Source organism: Protopterus annectens, chromosome 11.part0 (genome assembly GCF_019279795.1).
Source record: "Protopterus annectens isolate FY-2018-M chromosome 11.part0, PAN1.0, whole genome shotgun sequence".
NCBI classification, from domain to species: Eukaryota; Metazoa; Chordata; order Ceratodontiformes; family Protopteridae; genus Protopterus; species Protopterus annectens.
In genome coordinates, this window is record NC_056745.1 from 1196668207 (window position 1) to 1196691609 (window position 23403).

The 23403-nt window shown below is 36.7% G+C and overlaps 1 protein-coding gene across 1 annotated transcript in view; it reads right to left on the reverse strand.

The window, feature by feature from the left end:
* LOC122815042 (chloride anion exchanger-like) overlaps positions 1–23403 on the reverse strand; it is a 359777-nt gene that overhangs the window by 143525 nt on the left and 192849 nt on the right. The window contains exons 11-12 of the mRNA XM_044087290.1: positions 17922–18017; positions 5139–5245 (exon numbers count right to left, since the gene is read on the reverse strand). Coding sequence (XP_043943225.1) covers positions 5139–5245; positions 17922–18017 — 203 coding nt within the window. The remainder of the gene's footprint in view (positions 1–5138; positions 5246–17921; positions 18018–23403) is intronic.

Genomic DNA, 23403 nt, shown 5'->3' on the forward strand with positions numbered 1-23403 from the left:
TTAGGTTTGTCAGGACTGCATTCTGGCACAGGGGCTGAGAAATTAAGTTCCAGGTAGTCTGTTGTATATAATAGCCATGGAAGTTTTGTAGTTACTAATACCTTATAGCTAGAATGTGTATTAATGTCATGCTGTCACAGATAAACTACCATGCGCACAGCACTAGGACACCTGTTCTTCTTCCTGACAGTGCATCAAGCAGGAGTCTCAAAAGGGGCATTACTTAGTTCTTAAGAACTAGCTGGTCAAAGCAGCATTATCCATCTACTCAGATGGTTATGCCTCACATACGGAATTCTGACTGCTCCATAATTCCTTTGCTTAAATGTTTAATTAACTCCTCAACACTGATCTTCATTTACCTCACCCTTTACATTATAAATTTTCCTAGATGTTTCATACCTCTCAACCTCTTAGCACACGAAATCTGCACAAAGTCAAAAAGAACGGAGGAGACAAAGACCTAAAAATAGAGATATATTTTTTTAATTTTGCTCTTGTAAATTTAGAAAGTTGATAGAGTAATAGGTTTTACATTAGCAAGTATTTTACTGAAGGATATGAAGTCTGAAACTCAAATGTCTATAATTATTTAGTGACTTCAGTCCACAATCATTTGGCAGAATACCACAATGTTTATGAGGAAGAGCCTAATATATGAAGAAAAATCTGGACATTCTGTGAAAATCTGACCCATTGAGAGCTATGCATTATTAGATCTTAGCATCTTCACTTCTTTATCTTTATCTCATTGGCTTTAGTCCCATAACTCTCTCTCTGTAAATCCCTCCCCCCTAACCATAGCATATCCTGTTGAGTAAAATAATATAACAAATGTAAATATATTTCATAATACACTGTCGAGCAGAGACACAGAAGTGATCCCCGGGGTGTATTTCCTATTTCCCATCCACTCATCAAGATTTTTCTTGAAGAGTGCTAATGAAGAACTTTGCTTGACATAGATGGGTAGCCTGTTCCAGAGTATGGGAAGTCTCTGGGGCAAGAATATATCCCTCCAGCATGTCCTGTTTATTGTGGTGACAAGGTAGAGATGTAGCTCAGAGGGATTGGGATTTCTTTAGGTGTAGCATGTCCAACAACTCTGGGTTTGACATAGCTTTATATGTTAGGCAGAGATCACCTCAGAGTAGACAATATGCTACGGAGTAAAGCTGGAGTTTTTTGAGACAGTCAGTGTAGGGCATTTGTTTGAGGCCAGTAATCCTCTTTGTGAGGTACTTCTGTGGCCTTTCCAGCTGCTGCAGATGTCTTGTGAGGTACATTCCAAAAGGGGCATTGTACTCTATAATGGGTCTAATGAGTGTCGAGTAGAGGGGAACAATGACCTCTTTTTTCCTGGATGAGAACCCTTTTATGATGAGGTGTGCCACGTAAGACTTCCTGACTACTGTGGCAATGTGACTATCAAAGGAGAGACTACTGTCCACCTGGGTCCCAAGGTCTCTTATCACTCATTCGGTGTTAAGTAGATTGCTGCCTATGTGGTAGTTCATGGGTACAGAGTTTTTACCAAAGGGGATGACGCTGCACTTTTTGGCATTGAGCTTGAGGCTATGGCTCTGACACCAGGCATCTGTCTCAGCGAGGCCCTTCTGTAGGATGTCCACATAATTTGGGGACTTGACTATGGTTCCTAGTTTGCAGTCATCTGCGAACTTCATTAGCCAGAGGCCTTCTGTGTTACTCTGTACTTCAGAGAAGTGGATACCAAACAAGAGAGGTCCCAGGACTGAACCCTGTGGTACTCCATTTGTCACTGGTTTGGGGTCAGATTTGGAGTCTGCAACTTTTACAGTGTGGGTTCTGTCAGTGAGCCAGTTGGCAACCCATTTTGTGACATAGGGATTTATACCTAGTTTAGTGAGTTTAGCTATAATCCCAGAATGGGGGATGGTGTCAAAAGCCTTGGCGAGGTCAAGATAGGCTGTGTGAACCACCTTACCCTCATCTACGGCTTTGGTGACTGCCTCAAAGAAGTCAATCAGGTTCAGAAGGCATAATCTGCCTTTCATAAACCCGAACTGGATGGGATCCAGAGTTTGGAGGTTACCAATGTCTTTGTTTATGAGTTCCATGATGATATGTTCCATGGCCTTGCAGACCAGGCTCGTCAGGCTAATAGGGCGATAGTTCCCAGGATCAGTGGTGGCTCCCCCTTTGTGGAGTGGGATAACTGTTGCTGTGCACCATTCAGTGGGCACAAAGCCTGATGTGAGACTATTATTGAACATGGTGCTTAGAGGGAAGCCAGTTCGTTCTGAAGTTCGTGTAAAATGCAGCCTGGGATGTTGTCCAGTCCCATGGATGCTGTTTTTTTGGCTTTAGAGAGTGCAGCTTTTACCTGCATAGTTGGATTACTGGGACTCTGCATTCTTTCTGTATAGATATGGGTCCTTTATGGGGTGGGGGGATAAAGATGGCACTGAACCTATCTGCCAGGATGTTGGCAATATCAGTTGGTTCAGTAATTTTTGTGCCATTATGCTGTAACTCAGTGCAGATCTGGGTGTTGCTATCAAGATTCTTGACATAGCTATAGAATGCTTTGTGGTTGTCCTTAGAATTAGTGGCAATTTTGTTTCTGTAGCTAGCTTTGGAGGATCTTATAAGAGATCTCAGCTTCTTACTGAGTCTGACCACGGAGCTCCTCCACTCATAGGATTTTACTCTCTTTTGCAGCAGTTTCTTCCTTCTGTTGTACAGTTTGTTTATGGCAGGGGACCACCAGATTGGCTTCCTTTTTTTGGAGGATAGCATCTTAGTTCTGTTTGGGATAGCACGATCCATGCACTCGTGTAAGTGCTTATAGAGTGCATTTGTGTAGGATTCAGCAGTTGTAACTGTATTGTCCATCTGCATGGGTGTCATGAAGTTCACCACTTCTGTCTTAAGAAGCATGAAGTTGGCTTTGGAGAAATTTTTACCATGGTTTCCTTAATGGGGGGTGGGGGCGAGATGTGGATATCAAGGGTTATTAGCTTATGGTCGGATCGGACCAACGAAGAGTTGACTTCAGGTATGGAACATCGGTCACTCATGTTGGTAATGACTAGGTCTAGGATATTGTTGCCTCTGATGGGGGTGTGGATATATTGATCCAGGGCATTGGAGTTTATAAATTCTAGAAAGGGTCGAGCTAAGGAGTTGGTACACGAGTAGTTTTCCCAGTTAATGGTGGGGTAGTTGAAGTCACCCATTGTTAGGGTGTTTGGTTGAACCCTAATATTTTCCATTACATCAAGAAAAGAGGAGTGGGAATCCTGGGTCATGGTGGGGGATCTGTAGCAAGCTACAATTTGGATTGCAGTTTTGCCCAGAGTTAGTTGCACTTGGATAACCTCGGATGCATTATGCTGAGCAACTAGCCAGGAGGTGTGGATATCCTTAATGAATATGGGCACACCTCCGCCTTTGGTGTTTTGGTCCAGGTTACATGGCCGAAATTGTGGTATGAGTTATAGCCTGGTAGTGCAGGGGTGCTCTTTGGAGCCTTGAACTAGGTCTCAGACACTGTACAGATATCGATGTTCTCCATTTTAAGGAGTGCCTCGAGTGAGTGCATTTTGAGATTTAGACTTCTAGCAGTGAGTAGCATTACCCTCAGTTTTTGCTCGCCTGTTCCTGTTACGGTGGTGAATTTGTCATTTGAACCTTGCCTAAAAAAGGCACTATAGGGGCAGCAAGAGCCTTAGCTAGTATCCGGAATCCCAGGGGCGACAGGTGCAGGCCATCTCTGGCAAAGCATTATGGTCTGTCGACCATGTCATCCCAAGCAGATAGATACTGGATCCCCTTAGAATGACACCAGAAGCTTAGCCAATTGTTGAAGTCAATCATTTTGTCCTTGTACTGCAGTATCATTCTGGGCGATGGCAGAATGCTTCTCAGGGCTAGGATCATACCTGCCTGGGCTACAAGACCAGAGAGTTCTTCCATGTCTCTTTTCATGTAGTCCAGGGAAGTACGTCTCAGGTCATTCACATCAACATGGACAATGACAGAGTCATATTTGTACTTGTTGTGGAGTGACCTGAGTGCGTGGGTTATGTGGCGGATCCTGGCACCCGACAGGCAGCTGACAGTAACCTTCTCCTTGTTTAGCCTGGTGAGTGGGACATCAGTGTGCCTGACTATAGAGTCACCTATGACTAGTGTGTTGGGTACATTGTTTTGCCTTATTGGCTGTGGTTGACTGGCACACCGGGTCTGTGGGCTATGTGTCATTTGGGTTGTGTTGGGGGATGAAGGTTGCTTGCATTTCTGCTTTGAAGGTCTCTGTTGCTTAGACATATTATTATTGAGAGCCTCCGCAAATGTTTTTGTGTTACTATGTGTGGATTTTGGTGGTGTAGATTTAGTGAGACTGTGTGATGAGTGTGGTGTGGTGCAAATATTTACCTTCTCCTCTTGACTGTCAAGTTCAGTCTTGGTTGGAGAGAGCTTTACCTCCAGTTTGGCTAGATAAGGGCAAGAACAGTAAGGCTGTTCAGTCCTTCTTTAGCTGAAACCACTAACTCTATGGTTACTTCTAAAATCCTTTTGGCCATTGCTGGAGGTAATGTCCTGTCCCTCCACCAGTAGGACAACTATAAATCAGAATTTTAATTATAACATGGCTCCTTTATGTAACTCTATCAAAATTTATGTTTAAATTGTTGGACAAAGAAGCATAATTTATGTCACTTTTTCAATATCATCATAATTACATTCTTCTATGTGCAGCTTGGCTTCATTATTTGTATACTAACTACCAAACTGAGACTTAAAAATAAACTAGTGCAGACAAGATCTGCAAAATGACCAGTGGGCTATAATAACAATCCCCAAATGAATGACTTTATACTGTTGAAGGTAGTACTAATTTTGCTTTTTAAGTACAGGTTACATGCAACATTGGCCTTAAAGTTCATCAGCAAATGCAAAGAGTGAAATTATCTCATCACAGTCTTTAACAATTTCTGCATTACTTATAATTAATAGTCAATTACTTTTACCACATCAGCAGTGCTGTATTTTAAAATGGGTCTGATACTATATTATGGTATGGATTAATAATAATATATGATTTTGTCTGAGTTGTTAAATTTGTATCATGTAACCGTTGATATACTTACAACTGTGTTCTAAATACAATTGTTAGTAGTTCAAATCCAACAGCAGCAGCCAGTCCGAGGTCGAGTCCTAAAATAATCACCACAACAAAGCTCATGACCCACACCATCTGAAAACAAAATAATAATAATAATAATAATAATACTGAACATAATTGTTACCACTTTAAAAGGTATAACATAACATATGTGTGCACGTGTGGTTTTGTGTGTGCGCAGATGCGTGTGTGTGTGTGTGTGTGTTTGTGTATCTCTGTCTCTTTAGATACACACAGACACACGTATACACACACACACACACACACACACACACACACACACACACACACATATATATATATATATATATATATATATATATATACAGTAGAAACTAGCAGTGTTTGCAGTAAGTACTCATAATAAGAATGGATTCATGTCTAGCCATTGAAGGCAGTTTCAATGAAAGCAAATAAACTGAAACCAGTATGCAGAAACCACCTAGAGGGAACACTAAAACAATTTTTTTTACAGGGGGAAAATCACCACCACACACACACACACACACCTCCCAGAATTATCTATACTAACTCTGAGGTCATACATCAGTGGAAAAAAGGCAATCTCCACTTTCTTTGAAGACAGTTTTGGTGAACTGGCTTTGGTTTTTTGTGTTCGATGAAATCGCCTGCAAAAGACTGACATAACCCCATAAGAACAATCTTTGGAACCAGTGTTTCAGTTTTTTAAAAAATTGTTTACTTTGAATGTGAACAGAATAAAAAATCGATAAGAACCAGAAGATCTGAGGAAGTCTTAAAATGAAAGTGCTCATCTTGATACAAAATTAAAGCTGTTTGAAAAAAGTCCTAAAATCTCTGCATCCAATTATTGATTTAGAAGGCTTATTCGGTAAGCAGGGAAGACAAAACAATTCTCTGCTTACTAAAAGTTTGAACTGACAATTTCAACCCAGTACCTTATTTACAAGGTACATACAAAATAGAGAGTAACAAAAGAAAAACAGTCATTCATACATTTCTAGGTTCTTTTCCAAAATCCAGTTCAGTAGTTTCAGTATACCATAATTAAAACCAGAGATACATTCTTTGAAGATTAGGTGAATAATAGAGATCACCCCAGCGATGAAACTGAGTACTTCTCAGTCTACATAGATTCTATCCAATATGGCTGGTGAGTAGGAGCTCTCTCACGATGCTCTGCTGATAAATATAAAATCTAACCAGAAATGTTGATAATATCAGGGTGTACAATAGGCTGCACTCCTGTAATGACTTTAGAAAATAAAAGTTATGTAAATTTATTAAATTATGATTTTTGGGGATTTTTCTTTTATTATTTTTCTTACAACATCAATTTGGAGTGACACAAAAATAAGCACTTTCAGATCTTCTCAACAAGAACTATATGTAAAAAAGAACCTTTGGCAAGTAGTTGCCTCTTTGCAGGAATTATTTTTAAAATGGACCCATTCTAAGATAGATTTTACAGAATAAAACTAAACAAAAAAAGTTTACAGAGTATGCTACAAAACAGGGAAATACACATTAAAATATTGAGAATTTCCTTAAAGAAAAAGAAAATGGAAATGGGTTGATAAGACAAAAATAGTATAATAAATAAATATGGTTTAAAAGAATGGAGAACTACATTACTTACACAAATCAAGAATAGTAACCTCTTTTGTCTTTCAAACTAACACAGACATCTCATCAGTGTTAGCTTGAAAGATGAATATGATTATTGTTGTTGGTTTGTGTTAGGAATGTAGTTTGTTCTTTAAAACTGTATTTTTATTTAATTTCATTAATGACATAGATAGCAGACCAGTTACAAACAGAACTCTATTTGAAACAAAGCTCATTTTTATTGGGTAAACTGGATGATCTAGACACTAGAGAAAGGAGAAGTAGCTTGAGAATATAAAGAATACCAGAAAAATGGAAGGCAACAATATGATTAACTTCCAGACTACATGTCTTCCTGGAGCTTTAATTTTATAGGATGGGCTTTTCTTTGAGATGGAAAGGTCATGTAAGTCTCTTGTTAAACCATCCACAAAGCAAATATCCCCTGCAATATCTATACTTGTTTAAATTATCTGTTATCTACATTAAAGAGGTGATCTTAAAATTGTTTGGTTAACTCTATTATTAAACTTGGCAATAATAACACTGTCAGATTTCATAATGAGTTTTATTTTGGTGGAAAAAAGGCATGAATGTTGACCTTGGTCAAAGCTCTTTGAAATAACAACATCAAAATTGTTATCCTGTATCATGCAAGACTTAAAAAAATAGTTTCATTTATTAAAATTATTTTTTGTAAAACTCATTGGAAGATACTGCCTCATATGTCCAACTCAGCAATATTATTACTAATTGTAAAGACACCTATTGTAATTATTCTTCAGTTAAGTAGCAAGCTGAAATAAATATTTGGAAAATATTATCTATACCAAAGCAGATAAAGGATAAATGAAGTATCTTACAAAAATGGCATAAATGTTTACTCTTAGTAAAGAGTTCATAAAATACATAGAGTAATCTCTTGTTTATCATCTCAAGGCTTTTCAAAAATGTTTGAATAAGTTTCTTCTGCTATGTTGTTTAAATTTGTATTAAATTAATTTGTATAAACATATTCATTGTACAGAGTAACATAGGTTAATTATCTGTATATGGAGTTTTATACTTAGCATTTAACATGTGCAGTTTACATAATCTGTTTCATACTAGGGTATATTGATTTTATTGTTGGGATTGTTATGGCTGTAAGACCGTAATTTAAACATTTATTGATACATTTCTTTTTTATTTTTGCACTACAAGTTTTAACAGTTACTTCAGCCACTGGGACATTTTTCTTCAAAATAGCTGTTAATTTTGCACTTTTTTTGCTGTTGTTTTTTATTTGATAGTCTGTCGACACAGATACTTGGCATACATCTTGTTGGTTCTGTTTGCATGCTTACTTCTGAAAAGTGCTTTTCTAGAGTCTAAGTGGTGTAAATAATTCAGTTAATAGCTTAAAATGTAGATGATTCAAAATGGAAAACATGAAATAGGAGGTATGATAGCTCTTTTTTTCTTACTTTCTCTCTCTCTCTCTCTCTCTCTCACACTTTCTTTCTTGCTTGCTTGTCAGTAAAGTGTGGCAGAGTTGCAACACCCCTTTTCAACAGAATCCTGGTAAGAAAAATCTCCATTACATAGTAAGCAAAACAATAAAACAGAAAGACGTAATTACTAAAATAAATAAGTAAATAAATAAAATCAATACAATTAGTAAATGCTTATGATGTTATGATTTCAGGCATTATATGATATTATGGACTGAAATGTATACAGAGAATGTTCATGATGAATATATATTGAAGAAAAATCAGGAAAACAATGGAAGAGACAGGTGCAAACAGTATAGCAAGAAAAAAATGAGGATTTAAGGAAAGAGAATGGCGCAGAGGTAGAAAATATAAAAATATATGTGTTGATTGACATTTAGATGGTTTACTAATTTCCTTTAACAAATATAAACTCATTTGAGAGAATGTGAGAGGTATTTATGTTTTACAAACATCCAGTTTTAAGCTAGGCAGTTGTCTAGGTGTGTTAAGAATTGTAAGTTTTGTTAAATTTCTCTAGCTTACGATGGCTCCTTTAGTCATGTCTTACAGATTAGTTAGAACTTGTAAAGGCTCTGATAAGTTGGTTGCTTTCTTTTTACCTTGTTGATTTTAATGTATTGGCACTAGAGATCTGAATGTGTTCTCTGTGTGTTATAATTGTGTAAGGTTACTATGGTGATGGTGGGGGACTTCATCATTTGTGAATAAAAGTGGATTTTGCAGCAAGATAATAGCATGATGTTTGTCAATTAATTTATAACAGTAGCAAACACCTTGTGTAGAAAGTGTACTTGGGATGGGATGATGTGCATATGTTTGCCACCTGAAGTAAAGAGTAGGTAGAGCAGAAAGTTTGTCCTAACCCTGTAAATTGTTGGAAGATGTGTATGCCTTTACAGGACTGTGAACAGCTACCGCTTCCATTCTGATTTATACATCTTACCTTCATATTACATTCATTTTCCTGTTTTACTTTTATTTTCATTTATCATTTTATGTAGTTCTTGTGCCTTTTGCTGCATGAGATGTAGGGTATATATTTTTGTAAGAGTAGGATCTCACTCATGTTCTGTTTGTAATGCTTGGCACCTAAAGGGGACACTAGAAAATAATTTTGATTTTTACAGGTCACATTTTTATGCAAAAAGAACTTACACTTTTAAAGACCAGGGGTACAGAGCTATGGTTTAATACATAATGTTAGATATTGGTTGAACAAGATTTATGGAAAGTAAAATAATTTCTTTCAGAGGAGAACATATTAAGCGTTTTGAGAAAAACTGCAAGAAATATCTTCAATACCTCTTCTTCATCTGCTTTATATTTTAATTTTTATATTTATTTATTTATTCATTCATTCATTCAACATTTGTTGACCGGGAATGTCCAACTAGGACAGAGCTTATTTTCAGTGGATGCCAGGGGGGGGTTAAATGCTTGAGATGCATGGCTTTGGAATGTGGGAGGAAATCGGAATACCCGGAGGAAAACCATGCAAATGCAAGGAGGACATGCAAACTCCACACAGAAGGTCCCCCAGCCAAAAACTGAACCGGAGAACCTCTTGCTGTGAGGTAGCAACATTAACCACTGCACTACTGCATCACCCCAATCTACTAAATCAGTTAAGACAATGGTTCAATAAATATCTACTGCGCAAATATTAAAGCTTGTAAAATAATATGGATAAGTTATTCACATGAAAAAAGAGAATCACAAACTTCTACTATTTAAAAGCATAGTAACAGATCTCTACATAGGTTCATAGGTTGGTACTAGGCTATCGGCCCTAGGGCCTATACAAGCCTAGCCATAACAATTCCCTGGCTATTTCTTCCCACATTATTTACTTCCCTGGAAGATTTGTCGTATATTAACAGTTTGAGCTATTACGTTAGATTAATTTATTAAACTCTGAGTTTTGAATTTTAAATTAACACCCATTTCATTTCCTACAGAAATGAAGGACTCTCTCAACCCTCGTTTACTATAACATCTAACAATGGGACCATAATCTCACCAGATATGTATACCAAACTCCTGGGTGTTATAATAGACAACAACCTTAAATATAATATGCATGTAAACCAAACTATTAAAACCATTAATAAAAAACTTGGCTCCCTATACAAAAACAAACCTTTCCTCACCCCTTTAGCTAGGACTGCCATTGCCCGTACCCATCTACTTTCAACTCTACTCCATGCATCACCGATGCTCACTAACTTAAACAAAACTGATCTCAGCAAACTCTCTAGCTGCTACAATCAAATTGCCAGGTTTGCCACAGGAACTCCCTACAGGACACACCATTGTCAAAACATACACCTCTTAGGTTGGCTAGAACTCCCCAGGCTAATTCAATTTAATCAACTTAATGTAGTATTCAAGGTTATTAAGCATCCAGAAAAAACGCCCTCCCTTAAAAACATTATCCATCCCTACAAAAACGCTAGGCCTCTTTGTTCCACTACAAAACTTTTGGTTCAATCTGTTAAAGCTAACAACCTATCTGGAGAATCTTTGTTTGCAAATTCAGTAGGCAAAACCTGGAATTCGCTCCCATCTGACCTTACTCTGAACCCCTCCCTTAATCAGTTAAAAAAAAATCTAACACAGGATTTTAAAACTCACTGGTTATGTCCTTGCTCTAACCCTGACTAAAGCCTCATCTACTTCCATATCCCTGCAATTTCTTATGCATAGCAACTAACCTCTTACACTAAAAGGTTTGAAAAGAGAAACTGTAATATCTTTGCAGATGCTCTGTATATAAGCTGCACCTATAGGTTTGATAAGAGATACTGTAACATATTTGTATATATATTCTGTATATGAACTGTATTCTTCATAAGCTTGAAATGTGACACTGTGCCTTGTATGTTAATACAATATCCTTGTGCATATACTGTAACTTGCTTGTCTTTATCTGTTTGTAAGTTTGGAGCTTTTCTCCCTGGGCCTCCGCTGAAAATGGACATGTATCCAGTCGGACTATCTCGGTCAACAAATGTAAAATAAAATAAATAATAAAATAAAATGTGGGCCCAGATTCCAAAACACTTGATCTTGATGTAAGTGACTAACTCTGGTGTATACACCGAAGTAAACCACTTACATTAAGAGCAAGTCTTTTGGAATCTAGCCCCCAGTATAAGCCTGTTTATAGTTAGACCTTACACTGAACTAAATTACTTATACTGAGAACAAGTCTTTTGGAATCAGGACAGGCTTAAACTGGAGTAATTCACTTTTGCTGACAGCAAATCTTTTGAAACTTGGCACATCAAATTAATATTTAGTCATGAGTAAAGTTATATAAATTTTTAGGTTTTTTAGATATTGTAAAAATGAAATAGTATGGCAGGTTATGGGATCATACCACTCAACTGTTCAGATTTTTGCAGAATATCCATATTTTTCCCCATGTTTTTGATCTGTTGCATTCAACATTTTTAGTTTTCTGGTAAATCATTGAGAATTGAAGTCAGAAAAACAATGACAGCCATTTGAGTTTCAGATTTCATACACCAGAAAATTCATGCTAATGCAAAACATGTTATTCTATCAACTTTCTAAGTTTATAAGAACAATATTTAAACATTGTCCTCATTTTTGGGCCTTTGTACCCGCATTAGTTATGACTTTGTCCAGATTTCTTATGCTGAGAGATTGAGAGGTGTGTATATGATAATTCATTATGTAAACATTTACTTTGAATGACAGGCTATTTTTATGGTAATTTTTATTTATTGGATATAAAGGCTTGCCTGTCTTTTATATTCATGTCTTGTGATATGAAAAATACTATATAGTTATTTATACGTTCAAAAATCAATCCAGCAAGAACAATTTTGTATAGGTAATAATGTTTTTGCAAGAACTTCATAAAACTGAACATTTTCAACATAATGATTAACAAAGATGGGACAAAGAGAAGACTAAAAGCAAAAAGGCAGTATAAATGAAGACACTGAGTTTTGCATAACTCTATTGCAGGAAATGAAATGAGTATTAACTTAATATTTAAAGTAACTAACCAATTAATTTTCAGATACAAAGGTTATCACCATTTTATTACTAAACTTTATTGTGTTAAGAAAACCTGTGTGCAAGGGTATTATCATATGCATAAGATCGTTAGCATTCTCACATCTTTTCCAGTGTAACTCAATGTTTACATATTTCCAAAGATGCCTAGAATTTGGAATTTGGAATTTAATACCAAATATTAAAAGGAAAATATGAAATGAATGAATTTCTTTTTTTTTTTTCAATTATTTTATATGAATAGTATTATGTAAGCACTTCTGCTGACAGAAACATGAAAATTGAATTCATATTCTTGTATGTAGGGTGACATTTCTATTAAATGGATAAACTATATGCAACCAGGGAGATAGTATGATTAACAGTGAAACTGGTTTAATGGATTAGATTATATACCTCTCTTAATATCATCAAAATATTTTGATAGAGTTAATCTGGAAGTATATGGTAAGAATATTGAGTGAAAACAAATTTGGTTAACAAGTTATAAGCATTTAAAAAGTGTAACTGCACTAATGAGTGAATGCATTTTGTGTGAATGTAATTTGATTAAATTCATGCTTCATGTATTGCAGGTGAATAAATTTATGCTGGAAAGTGAATGATTGAAAAGATGGTGGTTGTGAAAATGTGCAGGACTGCATTATAGAGCTGAATGTATATGTGCAAGTGTTCACAGGTTAGTGTTAGTGTTAAGGTTAGTTAAGAGGATCATTTTATGTTTTGTTTGTTTGGTATTGTGCATGCTCTATCTCCTTTGTTATATCACATTGCTTGAGTTACTCTGGGCCTTGCTCCTTCTGGACTGTTAAGGCTTGGGCAAGGACTTTTCAACTGCCTCAGAATATGATAATTTAGTATAGGTATGCACAGAGTGGGGTGTGCATGAGTGATGCTCACAGGATGTGTTTGGTTGTGAGAGTATGACCTCAAATTTGGCTAGATACTTGCATGTCTCACAAACAGACAGTAACAATTTAAGCAAAAGTTTATTATCTGTGAGCACCAGGCAATTTTCTCAGTACACCAAGTGAAATTAGGCTGGCAACAGAGAGGAGACTTGCTGGCTGATCTTCAATTTCAGATCAAAGGAGCAAAGGGTGTTAAGGCAGAATAAGAGAGAAGACAGTACAACAGTGTTTTGGTTCCTGGACTAAAGTATACGTTTAAGAAAACAGTAAATTAAATTAGGTTTGAACACTAAGATAACAATATGCAGTAATTATTCTACTCTAGATTGTCTATAAGGTCAGTTTGGTGAATGTTAAGAGAAAATAAGAGAAGATAATAGCATTCTTGTCTCCTAGTTTAAGGTATTGATTTGAGGTAAAATAATAAACAGATACAGAATTTGGTTCAAGCACCAAGAAACAGCACACAGTAAATATCTTGGTCTAGACTGGCTAAGATATCAGCTTAGAAGTGCAATAATATGCTGATGCTCTATTTTGCAATGTTGTTGTTGTTTGTCTTTCGGCTTTTTACCGGTAAGGGGTCGCCACAGCGGAACTTCGGTCTGCTAATGATTGCCGGTAGATTTTTACGAAACGCCAAGGTGCCAGCTCGATGCCCAACCTTCAACGAAGGCACGCCCATTTACGCACGCATGTCTTTCGAACGCTACCCAACCGCGGGGAGGACATGCAGACTCCACACAGAAGGCAATCCCAAGCCACGCCGAGAATCGAATGGGAGAACTACAGCTCTAACTAAAAAGTGGAATTAACCATGATTCATAAGAAAGCATGTGAAACTGAAAGTACTTATATCTGCCAAATACAGTGCTGCATGGCTTTAAGCAGAGTGCTGCCCAACAAAGTTAAATTAAGGAGATAAACTGAAAAGACCAATGAAAAGGCAGCTAGAACTCCTGCCAATAATGCACAGCCCACAGAAACAGAAGCAACATTTTTCTCTTCCACAGAACAAGCACTACTGCCCTCAGCAAGTTTACATCCTTACCAGAAAATCCACTGATGCTGCAATTAAATATAAAAGAAAGGAAAAGAAGCAGAAAAGTATAAAAATAACACTTTAACATAATTGATGTGCTATCTAATGAATAATACAGGGAGAATACTTAGTGTAACAAAATGGAGGTGCTATCTGTCACAATAACAGTCAGGTGACTGTGAATAATGCACAGAATAAACTACCTTTATTAATCAGAGTGAAAACTGGAATGTAATGTACGAAGTGAGGGAAAAAGTTGAAAAACATAGTGATAACACTTAGTTTAACTAGAGGGAGGTGCAATATATCATGATAACAGCAAAGCAGCTGTTTCAAATACAAAATTAGCAACTTTACTGAAACAAAATATACATTGTTATACATTGTGTAAAATAAAATAAGTACTCAAACAAAATAGCTAGAAAAACAGAGCCCAAGAAAATAATGCATGCCCATCAGACATTTGAGTTTTTCAGGGACTTAATTGGAAGCAATTACAGAATCATAAAAAATAAAATAAAATGTGATGGACTTTATCACAACCTCACTTCCTTAAAATATACTAATTCTATCTTCACACAGTTATGGTGAATGGGCAAAAATTAGCAACATCAAAAATGTGTCCTGCTGCCCCTTAATAGCATTGCCTTGCAGAAAGAATTAGGTCAAGCTGTAATTAGAGTTCAGAGAATGCAATATAGTTTTCATGTTCTGTCTCTGTCATAGCCAAAAACCTCCAATCTAACTCATACAGGTATGGAGCACACAGATGAAGTTACATTCTGCATGCTAGCCAGTGGAAACAGTATAGTTGCTGTAATAGTTAAGTCAGTGTATGTGGTGCAACATACTGGGATTTGTGAAAGTTGGCTGCTAGAAAAGTGGATGATCCCATTGTGATGATAGGAGGTATTGCAAGCCATGCCAGGAGAAGTAGGGCAATGGATGTATAACTTATGCCAGCACAGCTAACTGGAATTTTGTAAAGAATTATATGTCATTTGTATATCAAACTGCTTTGTACAGATGCTTGTGTTTAAAAATGTATTTGTAAAGTTGCTTGTGTTAAAACCTATCAATAGTGCTTCATGCTGGACAGAAAAGAAATGTACATGCATTATTGTAACTGTTTAAATGTATACATTGTAACAGCATATTCTGGAAGAGAATAGGTTAATCCACCTGACTTTAAAAATATTCTTGAAATTAAATTACTTTATGAGTTAAGCCATAAATATGTTATCCCACAGTTTTGAAGGGAGCCAGAGAAGCAATGTCTGTACTAGAGAATAGTTTGTACCTCCTGTAGGAAGAGTGGAGTGATTGTATTGTTGTATGGCTTCCAGATGCCCTTGTGTGTGCATTATTGACATGTAGGTGTTAAAACTCTGGCAGTTTCTAGTGATGGAGGATAGTGCAGGAAGCAGAGTCAGATGACCAGATGTGTGTGATATCATTTTGTAAGCCAGAAATAATATTTAGATATTAGTAGGAGATTGCTGTCAGTATTCTGTATTCTGTCTTAGATCTGACAAGGACCACTCACCCAAATCATCTTGCCTTGCTCTATTCATTAAGTAGGAGCAATAACTCTCTACATCAGTCAGGAAAATACAGTGAGAATAGTTATGTAGTGTTTTTCTGTAACTGTGTGACTCTTTCCAGCTGTGTTATTTTCAACATTTCCTGTGACTGAAACTCTGGTATTTACTGTAAATAGATATTTAGTATGTTCATGTTCTTTTATTATTGAATATATTTAAACTTCTCATTGTGGCTGGTCTTTTAGAAAAAAATATTTAAGTCTTGAGAGTATTTGTCTATAGTTATTTGCTGATAACTCTGGCCACTCCTGAAAGCCTTGCTGTTTGGTCAACATTACCATTTGCATTAATATTAACTTCACTCAGTATAATTGGATAATTTTTTAAGAGCCTTAAATTAACTGACTGATGGTAGTGAAACTACCTTATAGTCTGGACAGAAGGTGGCATAGCTAGTAAATCTGTGCTAGCCTTTCCCAAGTGTGTGTGTGTGTGTGTGTGTGTGTGTGTGTATTAAATCTGAAAGAATGTGTGTGTCAGCTTCTTGGAGCAGGGACATGAAGCACTGGTTTTGGTTTTACAGAGAAGGTGCTGGAGAACTTGGCTTGGACACTTGGCTGAGGACCTAATCCTACAGCTCTACCCATGTGGAATCTTATTAGGGACCTGGAGGGAGACAGAGGCACCCTGACCCCAGGCTGAGTGTATGTCCTGTGTCGTCTGGGGAGATGGGTGTCTTCTACTTTTATTCATTTAGCTTTCAGGTGATCATGACCAATATCAAACACTTCTTTGACTTAGGTCTTAGTTATTCCATGTTAAAGTGCATGCTTCAAGAATGCCTGTGCATAATAATGATGTTGTTGGCAACATAACTGTGGCACAGCACTGACACAGTTCTTGAATTTGATTGTACTGCTTTCTTATGATGAAGATCTTTTCTCCTCCCTTAGACTTAAACTTCATGACTAACAGCAATTACATGTCCTCTCTGTATAATCTGGTTTAACAGCTCTGAAGTTCATCTCTTGGAAGACAGTTTTCTTGGTGGCCATCACTTCTGTTCATAGGATCTTTGAGCTGCAGGCCCTTATTTGTAGGGCAGATAATTTGGTCTTTTGCATGTATTGGGTGTCCCTTAGAACTAACCCACATTTTTTTTTAAATCAGTCTCTCATCTCTCAGTTTTTCCTTCAGGAACTAAATCCAGGGGAATAATAAAGAAAGAGAGAGAGACAGAGACAGATATCAATCCCTTTGCCCACTTGATGTGCACTATCAGTTTAGGATTTCTAGAAGAATGCTGCTTGATTTCAAGAAGTCAAACCAAACATTTGTCTCATTGTCATCTATAAGGAGGGGCTAGCTGTAACTAAGCAAACCTTATCAAGTGAATTACTAACTGAATTGTTTGCTACCAGATAGCTAACTTGTATTAGCAACCATTTCACCAGCAGTGTGCCTGCTTCCAGGTAGTGTCTCAAAAAATATGCCCATTCTGGACATATTTGCTATGACCATTTGGTTGTCTGTTAGATCTTCACCAAACTTCATTGTTTAGACAGGAAGTTCAGGGCTCTGACCTTTCTTGCCATTACAGCCCTAATGCTTTGGTATTCTTCCAGTACCAACCACTATGCAAGGTTTAAGCTGTTTAGGATTCTTCCCATCATTTACTTACATTAAAGGGCACTTAAAGCCAGATATATCAGATATGACTTACTATATCAGTTGCTCTTACAGAGAGTCCTCTACACTAGTTACTTATTACTATCTTATTATCCTTCTGAGACTGAGTGGCCTCTCCATCCAGTATCTAGGGATGGTTTTACTATACGCTGAGTAAGTGTGTTCATGTTTTCTGTGTCTTTCAGTTCAACCAGTGTAAGTTGCCTGAACAGTGGAATGCAGGAGCTGAGCTTATGCTCCTAACCTAGCATGTGACATCAAACATGCACTGCCAGGACATGGAGTTATTTATCAGTATGGGTGCTGCACACATTTCTAAACCATGCTAAACAGGAGTGTACTAATATTTAAATATTAGCTTTTATTACATAGAATAACCTTCTGCCTGAAAATACTTGTACAGCTTATTTTCATTATACTTACACAGTCAAACCTGTCCTTTTTGTACAACCGAGGAATTTCAGTCACTTGCATTAACATGCCTTTCAGATTCACAAGAACTAGAGCTCCTAGAACAGACTAGAAATGAAAGAATAATTAATATCAGATACTGCTATCATGCAAAACACGTGTCAAAACTACATCATTTGTTTTGGATTACTGTATTTTAACTGATTGTTTATAACACTGAATGGACTACTAAATCTTAAATTGCATTGTTCATTCTATGTTTACATAATAATTTTCTTTGGTATTGTTTTGAAACTTATGTCACACTGAGCTGTACTGTAAAACTGATCATTGTCTTTATTCAACAAAAAAAGTACTGTACATAATTCAGGAATATTTGACTTAGCCTGATGGCCTGGGCTGTGACTGAAAAGAGACTTTGGACCAGATTACCTACCAAGTTAAAAAATCCATGCAAGTCAACAAGAAACAATTGCAATGTATTACTTGTACTAATATTACATTTGTTTGATAACAGAAAGAGATAATAAGACTGTCCAGTCTGCTCCTTTAAATGTATTATACTTCTCTTCTTCTCTGCCTTCCCTTTATCATTTTCCACCTGTCTCATGTGCTCCTTAATGCCTCTTTGGACTCCCTATCCACTACCGATTCCCATAGGTCATATAACGAGTCTACAGCCCTCTCTGTGAAAATGTACACTCAGAGATCAAGGGATAATGTCATAGTTGTACCCTTTCCTTACCTCTCTATCCTTCTTGTTCAGGATGACTCTCTTCACAGCTCCATGACAGGATCTTGTGTACCAATATCATATCACTGTTCCATCTTTCCTGGTTTCAAGTGAGAACAACTCTGGCTCCTTTAGTCTCTGGTCATATCCTTCCCCTTCCATCCCATGGATCTTCCTGATATCTTATTCTGAATTTCTTTGAGTAGCTGATGTCCTTTCCTTATATGGCCTATGGAACTGCATACAATGTGGTCTGAACAGGGCCATCTATAGTGGAACCATTATATCTTTCCTTTTGGAATTTATCCCACTGAGGACATACCCAGAATTCTGTGTGTTTCTGCTGCTACTTCCCTCTGACATTAAGCTTGATGGTCCAATCCAAGTGTGATTAACACCCCTAGATCTTTTTCCTGTTCCATTGTCATCAGTTCCACTTCATCCAGTTGATGTTTCACACCAGGGTTCTTGTGGTCTAAGTACACTGCCAAATATCTGCCCGTTTGTTTAGTCTTTCGAAATACTTCATTAGACTCCACTGCTATACCCATCTTTGTGTCATTAGCAAAGAGGTTTACTCTGCTGTTTATCCCTCAGTATGTATGAAACAGATACACTGACAAACAAGTAATCTCTGTGGTATCCCCAAAGTCTCAAACAACCCACTAAACAAGTACAGTGGGTCCAAAAACAAAACAGTGTAAGAAACTTCTCTGTGTGGAAGATTTACAATTCATATATAGTTCGTTAATCACTGTATATTAATAAGATCAGGTAATAGTAGTAGAAGCAGCGAACTTAAAGTCGTCCTAAGTCAAAAAATAATAAAAATATAATTTGAAATATTATACAGAATTCCAAGTATTCAAAAGTAATCCAAGCAGGGTAGACCGCCTGTTTCCAGTTGAAAATCCTTTATTAAGCACACAGACAAGCGATGCAAGTAAAACAAAATAACAATAATATAATTTTAGTCATTTTTCTAACTATATATATATATATATATATATATATATATATATATATATATATATAGGAGTGTTTTATTGTGCTGTAAAACACAGTGTGTTGGTATACATGTTAACAAATTCACATCCCTTCCCCCATCAGTGTGATATTCGAGCTGGTCCTGTCCTACTTATTAGCTGTTACAATAATATAACCCTTATGTACTTTAAATAAAATTAATATTAATAATGATGTGGTACCTCTTATTAACCAGTTTAAGTCTGTGATTTTATCCAAGACAATATACTACATGGTTGGAAATATATAAACCTTAGATCATTTGACAATCTAAAAATGCAAATATATACTTATACATTTTGCATGCAAAAAAAAGAACATATTCTATTTATATAACCTATTCTTAACAAAGATCACTTTCGTTCTTCTAGACTTCTTCAGGTCTGTGTACAAGAACCCTAAAAAACTATCTACAAAAATATTATTGTATAATTAGCTAGTTTTGTTATTAAACATCATTTCAAATAACATGGAAAATAGAATAAGAAAAAAGAAAAAAATGTATAATGATAGAAACAAAATATACACTATTAAAAATTATTTACCATGGTATTTAAAACCAACTGGAAGAATAAAATAAAATTAGTCCTGTAAACAATGTAGCAATTTTCTAAGTTCCAGTACACTTTTAAGTGAACAGTAGTAGTTTAGTCCAGGCTTCCTGAAAGAGTTCCGCTTTAATTGCCACGAGTTCATGTTTTTCCAGCATATTCGGGATGTCTAGTGCATTATTTTTACATCCAGAGCAGATTTCTGCCAGATCACATAAAATCCTAAGCTTAAGTTTATTTACAGTCTTGTCCACATAAAATGTATCACATTCATTGTACTGGGCCCTGTAAATTACTTTTATAGTGTTACAATGACTCCTTGCACTAGTCTTAATGATTTTCTTTAAATAAGGGCAATAAAACTATCGTCTTACTGTATAAATATACAAAATGTAAAATTAGCTCCACATCTTTTATTGTTTCTCTCATATAGTCTAGGTTTAAATTCAACAAAACCTCTAATGTTCCTGGCCTTCCTGTAAACAAAGGCTGGGGCTTCACCTAAGATGTTAATCAGATAAGGGTTTCCTGTGACAATGGCCCAGTTTTCTTCAATAACATTTTTCATACTGTGATAATCCAAAGTGTATGTCAGGATTCAGCTATTTTTGCATTTATTATTCTCTGTGGAATTTCTTAATGTTCTCCTACTGGGGAGGTTGAGTGAAGGTGCTTCAGTCCTTTTCAGTTCTGTAATGGGTTCCAGGTTTTTTTAACATCTGATTTTTGTAGCCTCTCACTAGGAAGCCATTCTCTAAGTTGTTTAGGTTTCCCAAAACTGGTTCCATCTCAGTGGTAATTCGAGCTAATCTATAGCCCTGGGACTTCATCACATTATACTTGTTTTTTTGCAGGATGAAGACAAATACACTGACAGGTACTGGACTCAGGACAGACCACAGAGTAGGCTACTAGTCTCATTCTTAATTCCTGATAATATTCCTCTCACCACAACCCCCTGTGTCCTACTGTTCAACTATGCAGCTCTTCTTTTCCTTAGTCTTGATTCGATCACCCCAAACATTCCAGTTTTCCTGTCAGCCTTCTTTGTGGGACTGAGTCAAAAAATACTGAGAAGTCTATGTAGACTTCATCTGCTGGTACCTCCATGTGAAGTTCACCCATAACTCAGTCATAAAATTGGATAAGGTCTGAGTAACTGGTCCTTCTGCCCATGGACCTATGTTGGTTGCTGTCCTGGAGAGTGTTAACCTCTAAATGTTCCCAGACTTTCAGAGTTTCTCCATGAATTTCCATTCCCACTGTTGTTATTCTAATAGGCCTATAGTTCAATGGGTTTTTCCTGCTTCCTTACTCTTGTACAAGTTTACCACACTTGTTGTCTTCAATCATGTGGTACTTCTGTACTAGGCAGTGGCTTGTTGTAGATCTTCATGGTGGGGAGGTCTGCCAACACACTGGCTAATGTTATGGCAATTCTTCAAGGTAGGCATTCTGGACCCTTTGTTTTATTCACCCTAAGGGCAGCCAGATTGCTCTCCACTTCCTCCCTCTCCATCTGGGTACCTGTCCACTGTTCTCACCATTCTACCCTGTCTCCCTTCAGCATGGCACCTTCTTCTCATTTTCCTTTGTGAATACTGAAGCTAGGTATTCATTCAGTAACCATGCTCTTCCCATTCATATTTGTCAACACAGAATGTAACTCTTTTTTGAGTGTGGAGTCTTGAATTGAAGTCTTAATGTGACTCATTCTGAAGAGCTGAGTGAAGTTTTCTTTTCTAGTTGAATTTGACAGGAATTTTTAGTTCTGGTGATGAGAAAACTCTTCAGTAGAACTCCAAATGTTTTAGTAGTAGACTGGTGATGATTAATCAAGCAAAAGTATGAATGAAAATTCCTGTCAGTAATGTATTTTAAGTCAGAGAGCTCTTGATGAATGCTGCTACCTGTTCACCATCTTGGCCATGCCCAGCATGCATTTTCTGAAGGATATGAAGTCTTTAACTCAAATGTATGTAATTATTTAGTGACTTCAATCCTCAACAATTTTCCAGAAAACCACACATTTTAAGAGAAACAGACCAAAAATATAAGACAAAAATCTGGATAATCTGCAAAAATCTGGACAGTTGAACAATATGTCCAGGATTATTTTCTCCATCTTCCACCCAATAAGTGTTGGGATAGGCTCCAGTTCCCATGTGACTTTAGACTGGATTAAGTGGGTCATGGTTTCCAAATGAAGAAACAGGAAAGACATTGACTGCTCACAAGAGAAAACACTGAATAGATATGTGGTTTAAATTAGCCAAAGAGTGAGCACAGGATACATTTGTGGTCTAATTTAACAGCACCAAAAAAAAAGAAAGAAAAGATACACTGCAACCTACGAGGTGGTATTGCTGAAGTCCATTTTAGTGCAGAGAATTTTACTGGTGAACTCAGTGACAACTAAAGAACCAAGAAAAAAATCTTCATGATATGACTGAGTCTCAAAACATAAATGAAAATGAGATGGTATCCTTTAATAAGGAGATAAAAGGTTGATAATGAGAATGCAGTGTTCCCTCCATTATCAGATTTTTGCAGGAGGTTTGTATAAAACATTTATCTGTAAGGGATTCCGTTTTATTAGAACAATATAATTTAAGCTTATATAACTCATATCCAAGGGACTATTGGCATTGCTAACTCCTAAGTATAACAAAAATAAATAAATAAATAAATAGGGTGTTCCTTCCCTATCCAGGATTCTATATACATAGATTAGTTACCAAGGGAATTAAGATATTTAACACAACTTAGTCTTAATTCAGAAAGAGAATTGATATTAGTATGGGTGATAAAACATTTGAGTTATAGTTATGTTTCATAAAAACCAAAGTTGTGAAGTTGTGAACTATGGCAGCCAAAATGAAGATGACGGGGCAAGGGTTCTTTTAGATCTGTGGCCGTTAAGGCCAATTGGTTAGAGATGTTTCTCTCTCTCTCTCTCTCTCTCTCTCTCTCTCTCTCGCTCTCTCTCTGTTTTTTTTTTTTACAGTTTGAGAGAATTAGTTGAACCATAAAAACGTAGGCTGTGGTGGTGCAGTGGTTAGCATTGTCGCCTCACAGCAAGAGTCTTTCAGGTTCAATTCTCGGCTAGAGTGCTTTCTGTGCAGAGTCTGCATGTCCTCCCCATGGTCGAGTGAGTTTAAAAGACATGCAGGTAGGTGCAAGC